The sequence below is a fragment of the Miniopterus natalensis genome, chromosome 1, assembly GCF_054644295.1.
Source record: "Miniopterus natalensis isolate mMinNat1 chromosome 1, mMinNat1.hap1, whole genome shotgun sequence".
In the NCBI taxonomy this organism is placed as follows: Eukaryota; Metazoa; Chordata; class Mammalia; order Chiroptera; family Miniopteridae; genus Miniopterus; species Miniopterus natalensis.
Genome location: NC_142081.1, coordinates 178,801,520 through 178,815,173, shown reverse-complemented (window position 1 = coordinate 178,815,173; position 13,654 = coordinate 178,801,520). Strand labels below are relative to the sequence as shown.

The window sequence follows — 13,654 nt, the reverse complement described above, 5'->3', positions numbered from 1 at the left end:
CTTTTAGGCCTTCAAGACCCATATTACCAAATGCTGTCGTAGTGAGAAAAAGTAAGTAGACATCATCTAAATAAGTGATCACCCCAGAGCTCAGCAGGTCAGTAGAAAGCCAGGTGAGGAAGAAGAACGCAGACATGGGGAGCAGACAAACAGAGGCTCACACGCAACTCCGCTCTGACAAGTTACTTTGTTGTTTCAGGCCTCACTTTCCCATCTGTGAGATGGGGATAGTAAGATGAACCTTTCAAAGTTTACCCAGTTGGAAGTGAAAAACCTCTAGTAACATCAGGACACAATGTGCGGCATGAAGTAGATCCACAAAGACAACCAAGGCCTTTCATCAGTGAGAGTGGGGAAGGCGACAAGGAAAGGCCAAAAGAAAGAATCACTCGTGCCTGTGGCTGTTTCACCTTTTCAAATGCAACTTCTTAAGTGCAGAAGGGAGGAGCCACGACCCCTCTGAGTGAGAGGGAAGGAAAGGCAGAAGGCGAGCTGGGCCAGTGAGCGGCACAGGCCCAGCACACAGCTGCCCGGGAGGCCCCCTCGGCCTTGGCCTCACGGGCTCTTCCAAGCGCTCTGGAAAATGCTTTGCAGGGGCTTCCTGAGGACAGTTATCCTGAGGAGAGTTATCCAGACGCACCCCCACACCCAAGGTGATTCCACACATATTTGAGCACTGACCATAGATAAAGCACTGCCCTCACACACAGAGGAGAGAAGGGAAATGAAATGTTTAGTGTCCAAGTTCAGACAAAGTATACATACAGAGTGATTTGGGACACAAGCTCAGGAGGGAGATGTAAGAGCTACAGGAGCATGTGCTGCCACTGAGGCTTCCTAGAAAAGAGGGCTGCTCTGCTGCAGCCTGAAGCCAGAGCAGGGTTTCAGCGGGTCTGGCGATGGGCCCACGTTTCAGAGAGGGAACAGCCTGAGCGATGGCACAGTGACCCAAGGCAAAGGGTGTGCAGAGGACTCAAATGTCAGGGTGCCCTCTGGACTAGTGTGGACGCACTAAAAACTCTTGGCAGGGAAGTGACATGGTCGAGCTGTGCTTTGGCAGTTAGATTAATTTGGTTTTTATGAATGAGACAAATTTGCAGGGAGGGAGACTTCAGGCCAGAAGTCAGGAAACTGCTGCAACGGTCCAGATCCTGACGGCCGGGGTTAGAGCAGCGGCTGCATCCATGCAAAGGAACGGACAGGTGCAAGCAAAAACAATTAAGGATGCAACCTTATTAACAACCCCCAGGATAATTTAATTCTCGTCAACACAAGCGCAGATATCTGTTGAAAAGTCGGGAGAGGTCAGCTGTAGCTCCTGACTTCTTACGCTCAATGGATGCCATTCCACACACATGAAAGAACAACAGCCTGTCCAAAAGGGAGCTAGCCTCGAAAGGCAGAGACATGATCCCAAAAAGGGAGAGAGAATCCAAACTCCAAGCTGCCATGGGAGCCTCAAAAACAATTCAGAGCACGCGGTATGTACTACCAACTCCTGTCCACACTTAATAACAAAACTATAAACTCCAGAGAATTATTTTCCCCCTGAAATAGTTTCCCGTCTCTGGAAACAATGTGGCCCTGTTCAGAACCAGGCCTGGCCCCAAGTCATCTTAGATTTCTAGTCTTAGGTGACAGGAGACAGAGCAGCTGAGGTTAATGCTTCCTAGCACCAAGTGTGGCCACGAAGAAGGTCAGTTGGAGGCTTTAGCAAGCAAAGTTCATTCAACGATCCAGAGAAGGGAGGCACAAAGGGGAGGGGTGAAGATGGAAAAGAAACCATATAAACTAAATGACGGTTTTAATGCACTAAACTTAGGGATCAACAATATTTAAACAAAGAGAAGGAAAGCACAAAAGGGTGAGAACCACATTCCAGTTCCAGGGAAGCATGTTTCAGGAAACATGTTATGTAGACACACTGCAGGTCAAAGGACCAACATGTGTGCCCCATGGAAAAGGCAGCCACTCACCCTCCTTCCCACCAGCAAAAAGCACAGGTGACACCCTCAGCAGAGGCCTCTGAGGATGCCCGCAGGTCCCTGCACCCAGGAGGGTAAGTAAGAAGGCAGTTTCCTCCTAGAGAACTCTTGGTAAAAAATAATAAGTCAAGTGACAAAGAAGAGCTTTGTCAGCTACTTGACAGCATGAGCCCTTGCAGCTCGGAGCCCACTAGAAACCCCCGGAGAGGAGGGACGCAATGACTCATTCCCCTCCATGGTGAAAGGGAGCAGGTCCACATCTGTGAATTTTCCGAGTAAACTTACTTCGTCCACTCCAAGAACCCAAACCTTAGAATTTTAACCATTTCAAAGAAGAATTTCCTTTATATACATTTAGGCTGAACCATATGAAATAAGCGTCTTGATAGGGTGAATAACAACAGTTTCATAGGGTTCAATCATAGAACATGTCTTTCAACTTTCTTCTACAGTAGGGACAGGCAAATATTTTCTTAACAGGCCAGATTGTAGATATATTAGCTTTAAGGGGCAAGAGGCAAAATAGAGATTACACAGAGATTTATATAAGCATTTAAAATGTAACCATTTAAAACCATAGAAGCCATTGTCAGCTCCTACAAAAACAGGCCTGGGCTGGATGTGGCCCATGAGCCATTGTCTGCTGACCTTGGTCTACAGCACACAGGGTGAACTTTTTCTGATGATGTTCACTAGGAAAACTGTTCACTTTAGAGCAATACAGCAATGCCCTTGGAGGATACGGAGGTATATGTGCAAAAGCTGGCCGTCCCACCCCTGCCGCTTTGACCCTGGTGCCTGGTCTGAATCCGCCCCTCTGTCGGCTCTCCCTCCACTGCTGCTCCCAAGGATCTGGCTTTAGGATGACGTTAGAAGCAGTTGTCTGGGTATGGGCTTGAACGGGCTCTAACTTTCCTATGAAGAAAAAACTGAACTGTACAAGGAAAGGGGACTTAAAGGTGGATACAAACAACGTAACGATGTACAGGCTATAGGAGCAAAGGCACTCTGGGGAATTACCACAAACACACCCCTGATTTGAAGCCAAAATTCCAGAAATTCAAAGGGAAGCAACAAAAGTAAATAAATATCTAAACAGCTGGCCCAAGGCTGAAAGACCAAAGGGAACAAAAAGTACATTTGAGACAAACTCTCCTTTACAGAAATAAGAAAGAACATTAAATGGGCAATAATCATTTTTCTCTTCAGTGAATCATGGGTCGTTACAAACAGAGAAAGGCTGCAATTGTAGCCATTCCCAAAAGATGATGACTGGAAAAATCTCAGTGTTGTGAGACACTGAAAGTCGTCTGAGGGTATCAGGAATGTTAAGAAATGAGAGTCGAGGACTTTGTCCCTAACACGTGCTCAACAATGACATACCCAGAGGTCCTCTCTTCTGAGTCTATGAATTTTTTTATTTCAAAAGAATTAAAACAATCCCTGGGAAATGTTTTTAATTTACGGCATTGCTATCGGTGCAAATGTTGTATCTTATGATGAAAAAGGAAAGTTTAAAAGAAAAACCCTATGACTGGGTGCCTTGAAAGGGAGATTGCTGATATACACTCCTGGTCTTATAGGGCCACTGGATTGTAAAAATCCTAATTTAGATAACATTTCTCATCATTCAATATTAAAAACTTACCCTAGAGCGATTCACTCTCCTGCTTTTCTAAACACTGTCAGTTAAATGTTATAAACCTTCACCAGGTCAGCACCCTGCCATATTCTACAATGGAAATTAAAGGAAAAGAGAGAGAGGCCAATGCCATACGTACATGAGCTGCTTGCACCACAGTGAGCCTCCGGGTACCGTCTGCCCATAGCGACCAGTCAGCACATCAGCAGGGGCCTCAGCAGTCTCCACGTACTCAGGAAAGACTGAGAGGGTTAGCTGTGCTGGGGGGAGGAAAAAAAGTAGAAACAAAACAGAGATTGAGAATAATGACTGCATTTTTTTCATTAAAATGCTAATGATGACCACAAATTTCCAGATAACTACATTTATGAATTATTCATAGTCACATCCGAGGCGAAGTCTCCCTGTCACTACAGGCAGGCACAGAGCTTGCTGACAATTAGCATGTGGCCCCAGTAATAACTGTGACAGAAGTGCAGGTCACTGCAAGTCTATCCAGCAGGCTGGCTGACTGGCCCTCTCTGGATCCAGGCAATTCCATGCGGATTTCACTGATACTTTTCATCTCACTTTTCCTTAATGAAAAGGAAGAGCAGTGGCCCTGTTCTTTGCTCTGACATCTGAACTAATATCCTGTAAAAATTCTAAGAGCTTGAAAGGAAAAAGAGGAAATTTTCTGTATTGGGTACATAAGATGTTAAACTGATTTTTTAGAAAAACTTTTCACTGAAGTCTAACATTACAGAAAAGTACACATACCACAAGTGGACAGCACAATGGATTTTCTTAAACTGAACACACCAGGTCAAACCCTAGAACAGTATCAGCACCCCAGAAGCTCCCGTCATGCCCCCTCCAAAGGTGACTACTGTGCATAGTTTACTTTTGCCCATTTTTGTAAACACGAAATTGATTTACTGACATTAATTTTTCGTTTAAAAACCATATGTTGAACACCTACTATATGCTAAGCACTATGCTAGACCCTGGAGCTGTAAAGATGAAGACACAGTCTCTGTCGTTAAGGAAAGTGAAGTCTAGTGGGGCCGAGACACACACAATGGGCTGGTAGGACAGTGGAATGAATGCAGTGACTGAGATTCATGTCAAGCAGGGGCATCTAGCCCAAAAACGGAGAGATGGGGGAAAGCTTCCAAGAAAATGGGGTGTCTGGCAGGTCCTCAGGCTGGGTAGGACTTAGCCAAGCTGGTAATGGGCCCAAGACTAAAAAAAAGGCAGAGGTAAGAAACTGCATGATGTAATTCGGGTGTTGTGGGGTGAGGCCAAGAAAAGTCTGGAGCCAGATCATAACCTTATATACACATCCAGGAACTCTGACTTTATCCTGGTTGCAGACAACCACTGATGGGTTTCAGATGCCTTACTCTCTCTGGATGGATTCAAGGGGGGCAGAACGGAGGCAGGGAGACCAATTAGGCCAGTTTAATCGTTAGGTAGGGGAGGAAAGGTGGGGATTAGGGCAGTGGAAGTAGGTAGGAAAGGGAAAAGCAGAGAAAAATTAGTGCTTGGGAAACATCCAGACACCAAAAGCAAAACAACTTGGAAAAATGACTACATGTGGGTGGACAAGAGTGACAACTGAGGTAGAGAATCCAGGAGAATAAATAAGTTTAGGGATTAGTTTGGGGCATCAGAAATTGAGGTGTAGAAGGTTCAGGTAGGGATACCAAGACATCCTTGAGTATGAAGTTCGGGGAGGAAACCTGAGCAAAACATAAGGGCATATAAGTGATTGTTACACAGAAAGTAGCAGAAATTATGTTAGTGGGTGACACCACTGAAGGAACGTGGATAGAATGGGAAGATTAGCGATCAGAGCTGAAAGCAGAACCCTAGAGAACATGAACAATGATAGAATGGGTACAGGAAAAAGATATTTTTGAACAAGACCAAGGGAGAAAGGCAGAGAAGTACCATGGGATACAATGAGATGAATTAAGACAAGCAATGAAAAATATACCTTTGGATTTGGTAGTCAAGCAGTCACTGGCCACCTTGACTAAGTAAGGGCCCTTCCAGTGGAAGGGTGGAGGCAGAGATAACAGAGCCAGCAGAAGAGGAGAACGGGGGGTTGCTGGAAGGGATAGTGTTAGTGGAAGTCCACATCGATAAGCTGAAGGAATGAGTAGAGAGAGAAAGGTTGAGAATACAAGAGGGAAGAGGGAAGGATGGAAGAAGATCCCAAAGGAGGCGGGAGGGGCTGGCCTTGAAGAGGAAGCGCAACCCACAATCTTCTGTTATGAGAAGAATATTAGAGTTAGAGGAATAAAGACAAACCTGGTTATAATAAGTGGCAACAGCATTGGGATGTTGGAGACAATACGCTAAATGACATCAATATTGTTGATGGCAAGACTCTCTGCTGAAATGAGTTGACACATAAATGGTTTGGAGACACAGATCTTGAAAATCTTGGTTTCAGGCATGCTACCCTCCAAAATTAAAGTAGACCAACCCCATTTTAATGAAAATAAATACTGTATTTGCCAGTACATATCAAGGTGGAAAGGTATGAGTAAGCACACCCCTAGTAGAACTTAGTATCAAAATGTACGCAAAAGATTCAGAGGAACGCTCTTCTTAAAATGATCTTAGGTTTTGGGTGCCAATCTTTCCAAAGGTTTGCATACAGTTTCATTAAGTGAAACCACTACCCACCATCTTATAAGGCTTCTTAAGATGCTTCAACTCAAAGATCCCTCCTAGCACGACTAACGTAATGAAAATCAGGTCAGACATTTGAAAGCAAAGGCAAGAAGAAGGGGAGAATGGAGTTGGCAGCAGAACCTGCCCCCGAGATTTCCTAGCATAATGCCTCTTAAGACAGCAGCGATGGCGTCCCACTTCGGCCTCCTGCCCACTCAACCTCGAGTTCTGGCAAATACAGAAGTGGGTGGAGTGACTTAGTTCTTGGAAAGCACTCCAATAACACCCAAAGTAGCAAGGTTCATTAGAAAATCTAATGCAATGGAAAACGCCTTGCAAAATAGATTTTATGTTCTCCAGGCAGCCTGTGTGACCTCAGAAATTCTGAGGCTGCTCCACAGTTTGTTCTGTTAATATGAACCTCTCCAGGCCATCTTTGGAAGATGACAGCATTTTAGAATTCTAGATAAGCACCTTATCATCACTGAATTCAGCCAGGACTGAGAAGGTTCCAAAGCCATCTGATGCCTACTGACTGGGCCTTCATCCTTGTATCCCCAGGGCAAGGATCTATAACAATCAGTCAATAAATATGGAATACATCAATAACCCAATGCATAAGTGAAGAGTTCACACAACTAAGAAAGAAGAAAGACCAATTAAATACTGAGAACAGAAATAGTCTTTCTATTCCTTCCTTTCCCACTCTAATTGATTCAAAGCCAAGCTGCAAATCTCAGTCAACTGCATTTCCTTTCCTCCTCACAGAAGAAACTCTTTATGAACTCATAAATAAATACTGTGTGTTAAGTAAAAGGATTCAGAAATAATGAAATTATGAAAAACAAAATGCCTCTTAAATGAGAAAATGGGTAGGTGCGCATTTTGAGCACACAAAGACATGGAAATTGCCCACTTTGCATCTGTCTGCCTCTTCTGTTACCCTCCTGTGTGAAACGACAGGACATCATTACTCTAACAGCATGGTGCCTCCTCCCAGATGCCCTTCAACATAGCAGCCTGCTCGAGGTGAACCCACTGAGGCAATGGATAGTAATAAGAAATCAAGACTCGCTTCTTTGAAAATTCAGAAAATTCACAGGTTTATGGTTTTGTCCTACTATATATTTATATTATTCATCATTTCACGTCTTTTATAGCACATAAGCTTTGAGGGACCACTGATCATATTAAACACATTTTATACATCACACTATGGTATTATCTGAAAATAACTTTAATGATCAAGTTTCCAAAAGTGAGGAAGAGTGAGATGTTGTTGTTGTTGCATGTAGTATGTGACATTTTTCTGAACTGTTAAAAATAACTCTCGGTTCTGAAAACAACCAATGTTTCTGCCCATCTGATCAGCAAGATCTTGAGAAGGAAACAACTCTTTGAGAATGCCATCCTTCTTTCTGTTCTTGATTAAGAATGCTAAGAGACCAAGATGAACAATACACTATTCACTTGAACGCAAGCCACTGAGGGGACTAAAGGAATATTTATGCCAGTCCACAAAGTGTTTAGTGTGCAATTTTTTAATTACTATATTTATGGTACTATCCATAATATATTCACTAACAAATGCTCTACAAGGACATTAATCCTTAACAGATATATTAATGCTGGGCCTCTCCTACAAATTCTCATTATGCCGATGTGGGACAAAAATGCCAAGAATTCCCTTAAAATAAACATTTCATGTCAACAACCACTTGTGCTACTATCTCCCTTTCCAACTGTTTTATGACATCATAATGTCTCTACTTATGTATTTGCTGCTATTGATCTAAAAGACAAATCTGTAAATAAAATGTTAAAAAAGGGCTTCATTTAATGCAATATATTTTTTTATATGAAAGCTGTGCAAGCTACTAAAAAAGTTGGTTATGTTCTTCAAAAATAATATATCCCATAACCTTAAATTACAATTCTCTGAATCACTCTGCAGCTATTATACTGTATCATCTCGCTATTTGGAAAGCTCAAAGAATAAGATATTGAGAATGACCAAGATTTTCAAAATAGTTGAAAAACTACTCATGTAAATTTTTTGAAAAATTATGTTTACTTTCGATCATACTGCATTTTTTTTTCTAAAAGGTAATGTCTTCTCAGAGAATCTAGAATATAATTAATCCTTGGTGACATGGGATCATCCCTATGACTGCCAATAATCTTGCTCTCTTGGAACCTGGGAACACTAACTGAAGAAGAGGAGCTGGTCCAGTGGTTACTGGGCAGAAATTGAGTTTCTATCACCAGTGGGAGAGCCGGGTGGGGAGTTCCTATCAGAGCAACAAGACACTCAGGGTCAAAAGAAGGAAACTGCTTAAGGTAAAACATCAAGGAAAGCACAGATACAATTACTCTTTGGAGAGCTCAAGGTGAGTCCAAGTTGCAGATCCAGGTCTGGAGACAAGTAGAGTCAGGATTATATGGGAGATAAATCAATGGAATAAATCAATGGACAGGGCCTAAGAATGGCTTTATGTGGACACTGCTGGTAACGAAACTAAGCCTGCCTATAAAGGCAACACACAACCTTCCAAGGCACAACCTTCCAAAGCACCTCTGCTCTACTTAAAGGCCTCTGACTGCTAATGCTCTGGGAGCTATTTTGTCTGCTTTAAATACTTTGGTTATCTCCTCTCCCTTGCCCTCAAGAGTCAAGTCTCATTGCTGTCAGAGTACCAACTTTTCCCTTTTTCAAGACAGCTATGGAAACCAAATAAAACAGAAAAGTCTAAGAGACCTAAACTCCAAATACCAAGCCTTAGATAAGATCTGAAGAACACAGTGCTCAGACTCTGGACCCATACTTGGGCAATGGAGATGTTTATTTATTTATTGTTTATTCCTTGGTTTTTAGAGAATTCAAATACTAATCCTTAACTAGGACTCACATGAAGTCAGTTAGTACAAATACAGCCAAGCCTAAAACAGGCCATGGAGGTGTTATTTGTAAGTGTCCACTGTTATTTAAGAAGAACTTCTTTTAGAGAAATCAAATAAGCTAAATATCCAGAAACACAACAGGTCAATTGCTCCGATGTGAAGTATCTGTGGAAATTTGGAAATAAACTCAAACCCTTAAGAGGGGAGGGCTTTGTCACTGGATAAGTGGCTCTGAGAGAGCATGTCAATTAGCCTTCCAGGCCTCATCTGTAAAATGGGTTAACCATACCTACCTTGCAAAGGTATGAATAAGAACAAACTGAAAGGCTCAGATGACTTCAATGAATGTAAATTAAACCTTAATTAAGTGGAAACACAGTACATTCTCCCTGTGAGTCTTTAGAGTTGAGAAAGTCATCTGCCTGGTGGTTTCTACCCAACCCTCATCACCTCATATGATACAATTTTTCCCCCCAAATAATTTCAACAGAACTTTTCTTTTGGTTAATAAATAGTGTTCTTAATGTAACTGCTTAAATAGTAAATACAAACACTTGTGCATATTCAGATTTTAAAAAAACCTAAACTGCAAAACTCCCCCATTATGACATTCCTACCTTGTTTCTCCCGTAACTTTTTCTTATCCAAGTTATTTCTTTTCTCTCTTTCCCAGTTTTCTTTATTGAATCTTTGTGGATTATTTTTTTCTCATTTAAGCTAAACCCTCGCAATAACAGTAACTAACATCTTTTGTTATTTAGTAGTTTACAAGGCACTTTAATATACATTACCTTATTTCCCTTAAATTGCTTCTACCTCTTCTCTTCATTTGCCCTTGCTCCACTTTCCAAACACAGAAAGAACTTTCTAAAATCAGCCAAGAAGTAATTTTTCTCCTTCCAACGGCCAACACATTAAGGCACAACACTCTGCAGAGCTGTCCACCGCAAGGCAGACTGTGCACAGCTCGCCTAAACCCTCACACATCCAATTCTTCCTGCAAATAATTTTCTCCGCCCTGGTGATGAATTTTTGGAGTTAAAATACAGTGAGAAATGTGTACATGTTAAATATGTTAAAACGACACAGGTAAATCCCTTCAAGAATCATCAAAAATAACAAATGAAAAATAAAAGGAAGAGGCCCGAAAATCTGCAGACGAACAAAGTTGCTGCTGCTGTGCCAGCTGTCAGCCAAGTGTCCATCACCTGCCTCACCAGAGCCATTTCTGTCCCAGCTCTGCAGCACGTGATCTGATGGCTAAATCTGCGAAAACCACAAGGGAGCACCCAGCTCATTAAAAAGATGATCTCGGGAGCTCTGATCATGAGTAAGAGTCCCCATTCCCGGCGGTAAGGACAGGAGCGCTTCCTCCCGCTGCGAGGAGGCAGCGACGCTTCCCGCAAGTGCTGGCACAGAGACAGGTGCCAGGGAGCCCACCTACCACCCCGAAAACAGGAGCCTTCAAAGAGGAACGTTTCCTCTCAGAGCCTCTGCATCGCTCAGTCTTGATATACCAACAAAGAACATGAGGAGTCTGAAACAGAAAACGAGTAATTCTATCATGTGACACTACGTTTTTTTGTTTTTTTAAGTTTCTGTAAACTCTAGACTGGGAATCAGATCAGATTCCCTACACTCATTCAAGCCCTGCAGGACACAAAACCTTCAAAATTCGAACTGGCTCCCTTTTGCTTTACAATGGTTGAATAAGGCCCATAGTAATTTCCAGGAATCCTTGCTATACCTTAATAATATGTTAAATACTGTAAAAAAAAAAATCAAAAAAAATCAGTTGCTACTGTTAAAATTGGGGTACTAATAAAATTTAAGGAAAATGTTGAAAAAGGTCATATTTGGCCCTGATTCTGCTGTGGTGTCTACATGTTCAATAGTGTAAGCCTTTGGCACATTGTAAAACCTTCTGTATTTTGCATGAGTTACTCTGGAGTGATTTTACCCTAGGAATGGAGAAGGCTGTCATGTCCAACATTCATCTACAGAACCTAGAGGTGCCTCACGGACACTCAGGATCCTGCAGAATAATACTGGGACCATGGTTCTTAGAAAAGAATGTTTTTCCAGCTTGGACACAACTCAAGTCAAACTAGTAGGAAATCTAAGAAAGATTGACCCTACTGGGATTATGGCTGTGGAAAACCCCAGACAATAAAAGTCGTTTCTTTATATTGTTGGAAACAGTGTGTTATTCTTGTGAACGGGTTCAAGATCAGACTTGGAATTTATACCTTAGACATAACTGACCCTTATTTCTACTACATGCTCAAATCAAGAAAGGATGACATCTAGTTCATTTTGACAGTGAGATTAACAATCTCTAAATGAAACTGAAAAGTAGAGTTAATGGAATCCACTCTAGAGTAACCAACTCTTCTTTAATGGACCAGAAAACCATGTATCCAAATTGAAAGATCAAATCTCAAAAGTTCATTAATAGATATTTTCAGTTATATGTGGTAGATTATAATCATGTGTTTAACTCCATTCCCTCCACTAAATGACACTAAGCAAGAGGCAGAGGTAAACTCATAAGAAGAAAGACAATGAGAGAGGAGAAAATTAATGGAAACATAAATTGAAAATGGAAAGCAGATGGGCCACAGATGAGTGAGTCTTCAAAGCAGAGACAGAAAAAACTTAAATGTCCACAGCCAGAACTGTCAGGAAGAAGCCAGCCAAAATGGGGCACAGGAAGTTAGGAAAGTGTGAGTTCAGGCAGAGTTTCACTTAAAGTGGGGGCCAGATGAAGGGTGAAGTATGAAGGTGGCACTGAAAACTGGAGGATTATTTTCAAGACATTATAGAAGTAAACCTCCAGATCCTTCTTAGCCATGAAGCTTGTCAACTCTCTCTCTTTCCATCTCAGGCCTTGCTCTTTGCAAAGTCTACAAAGACTAGTCGTATCCTGAGAAGGTCTGGTCTCAGGAACATTAGGAGTAGTGGCTGAGTGGAGGCACCCACCATAAGGAAAGGATTGAGTGAAAGTGTGTACACTGTGATTAGAGACCCACAGCTCCCTCCCTTGCTGCATTACTAGAGACTGGTCAGGTAAACAACTGGAAGACTTTCCTGGAGAAACAAACCAGCCAAAGAAAAGAGATCTACAGTTACCAAAACTAGGGAGAAATGAGGATTCTGAACAAAGGAAGTCATCCTATGACCAGCTGACAAAAGAGAGAGCTAGCCAACTTGCTCATGTACCGAGGGCTTCCAGTCAGTTCTCAGCATCTCCACGTAAATGAAAATGGACAGCACATGGTCACCAGAGGTGAGATGAGGGGTTTAACATGACAAATGGAAACTTTAGGAGAAAACAGTCAATGCTGAGAGCAGGAAAAACGTCATATATACATTATTAATAACTCCAAGGGGGTGAAAGATATTGTGTCCATAAAGCAAAAATGAGTAGGATGCTATAAAATAGAAATACTGTGAGAATAAGAGCTCCTAGAATTAATATTATGATCCTAGAAGTAAAAATCCACAGAAGGGTTAGAATATAATAGAGGTAAATGTTCCTCAAGAGTACAACAAAAAGACACGAGAATAGAGACCACGAATTTTTTTGGACAGTAAGTAAGTTGGCAGAAATAGACAAAAGTTCCAGCATTTGAAAAATAAGAGTTCCAGAAAAGAGAGGATGCAGAAAACAGGGGGAAGAAAATTATCCTGCACCATCCCCTACAAAAATATTCACAATGAATGAAAAAAGTCACACACCAAGGCACATCATGATGAAACCTCAGAACATCAGAGGATTTATTTAAAAAACACAAAGAACTAAAAGTCCCTTCTCCCAAGTAACATAAAGTAACCAAATTCAGAAAAGCATCCAATAATTCAATAACAAAATTAGAAGCAGAAGAAAATGAAACGAGGCCTCCAAACCTCTCAGGGAAAAGAATTTCCAACTTTAAATTTTATATCAATCGTTATGTGTGGAGAGACTAAATGATATTTTCGCACATGCCAGATCACAAGAAAATTACATCATACAGACTCTTTCTCAAGAAGCAACTGGGCAATGTGCTTCCTCAAAAGAGAGAAGAAACCAAGAGAGATGCCATCCGGTATAAACAGGTCAATCAAGAAGTCCCAACGTGACAGTAAAGGAAAGTTCCAGGTCAACAGCTGTGCATAAGGCCTCGAGAGTAAACAATCCAGAATGGAGCCAGCAAGCAGAAGGCTCCGGGGGAAATGTCACACACACACACACACACACACACACACACACACACACACACACACACACACACGAACTGCGACACAAGCCATTGTACTTGACCTTATTGAGAATTTGGGGATGAATAAGTAGTAAGTACATAAATAGAATATGAGTTTTAAAAAAGAATTTTTTAATATGCTGTACAAGAAAGAAAATAAAACCACAGTACACTCATAGCTCGCTGTGAAAAATATTTACAGTGAAAACAAATTG

General features: G+C 41.7%; 1 protein-coding gene across 9 annotated transcripts in view; it reads right to left on the bottom strand.

The window, feature by feature from the left end:
- Positions 1-13,654, bottom strand: part of APBB2 (amyloid beta precursor protein binding family B member 2) — a 301,532-nt gene that overhangs the window by 186,248 nt on the left and 101,630 nt on the right. For 6 of the 9 annotated variants that reach the window (XM_087827688.1, XM_087827708.1, XM_087827703.1 and 3 more), the window contains one exon: positions 3,767-3,887. In XM_087827688.1, coding sequence (XP_087683814.1) covers positions 3,767-3,812 — 46 coding nt within the window. In that variant the 5' untranslated portion in view covers positions 3,813-3,887. Of the gene's footprint in view, positions 1-3,766; positions 3,888-13,654 lie in introns of those variants that run through there. The other 3 variants (XM_087827709.1, XM_087827711.1, XM_087827716.1) reach the window with 1 other exon arrangement.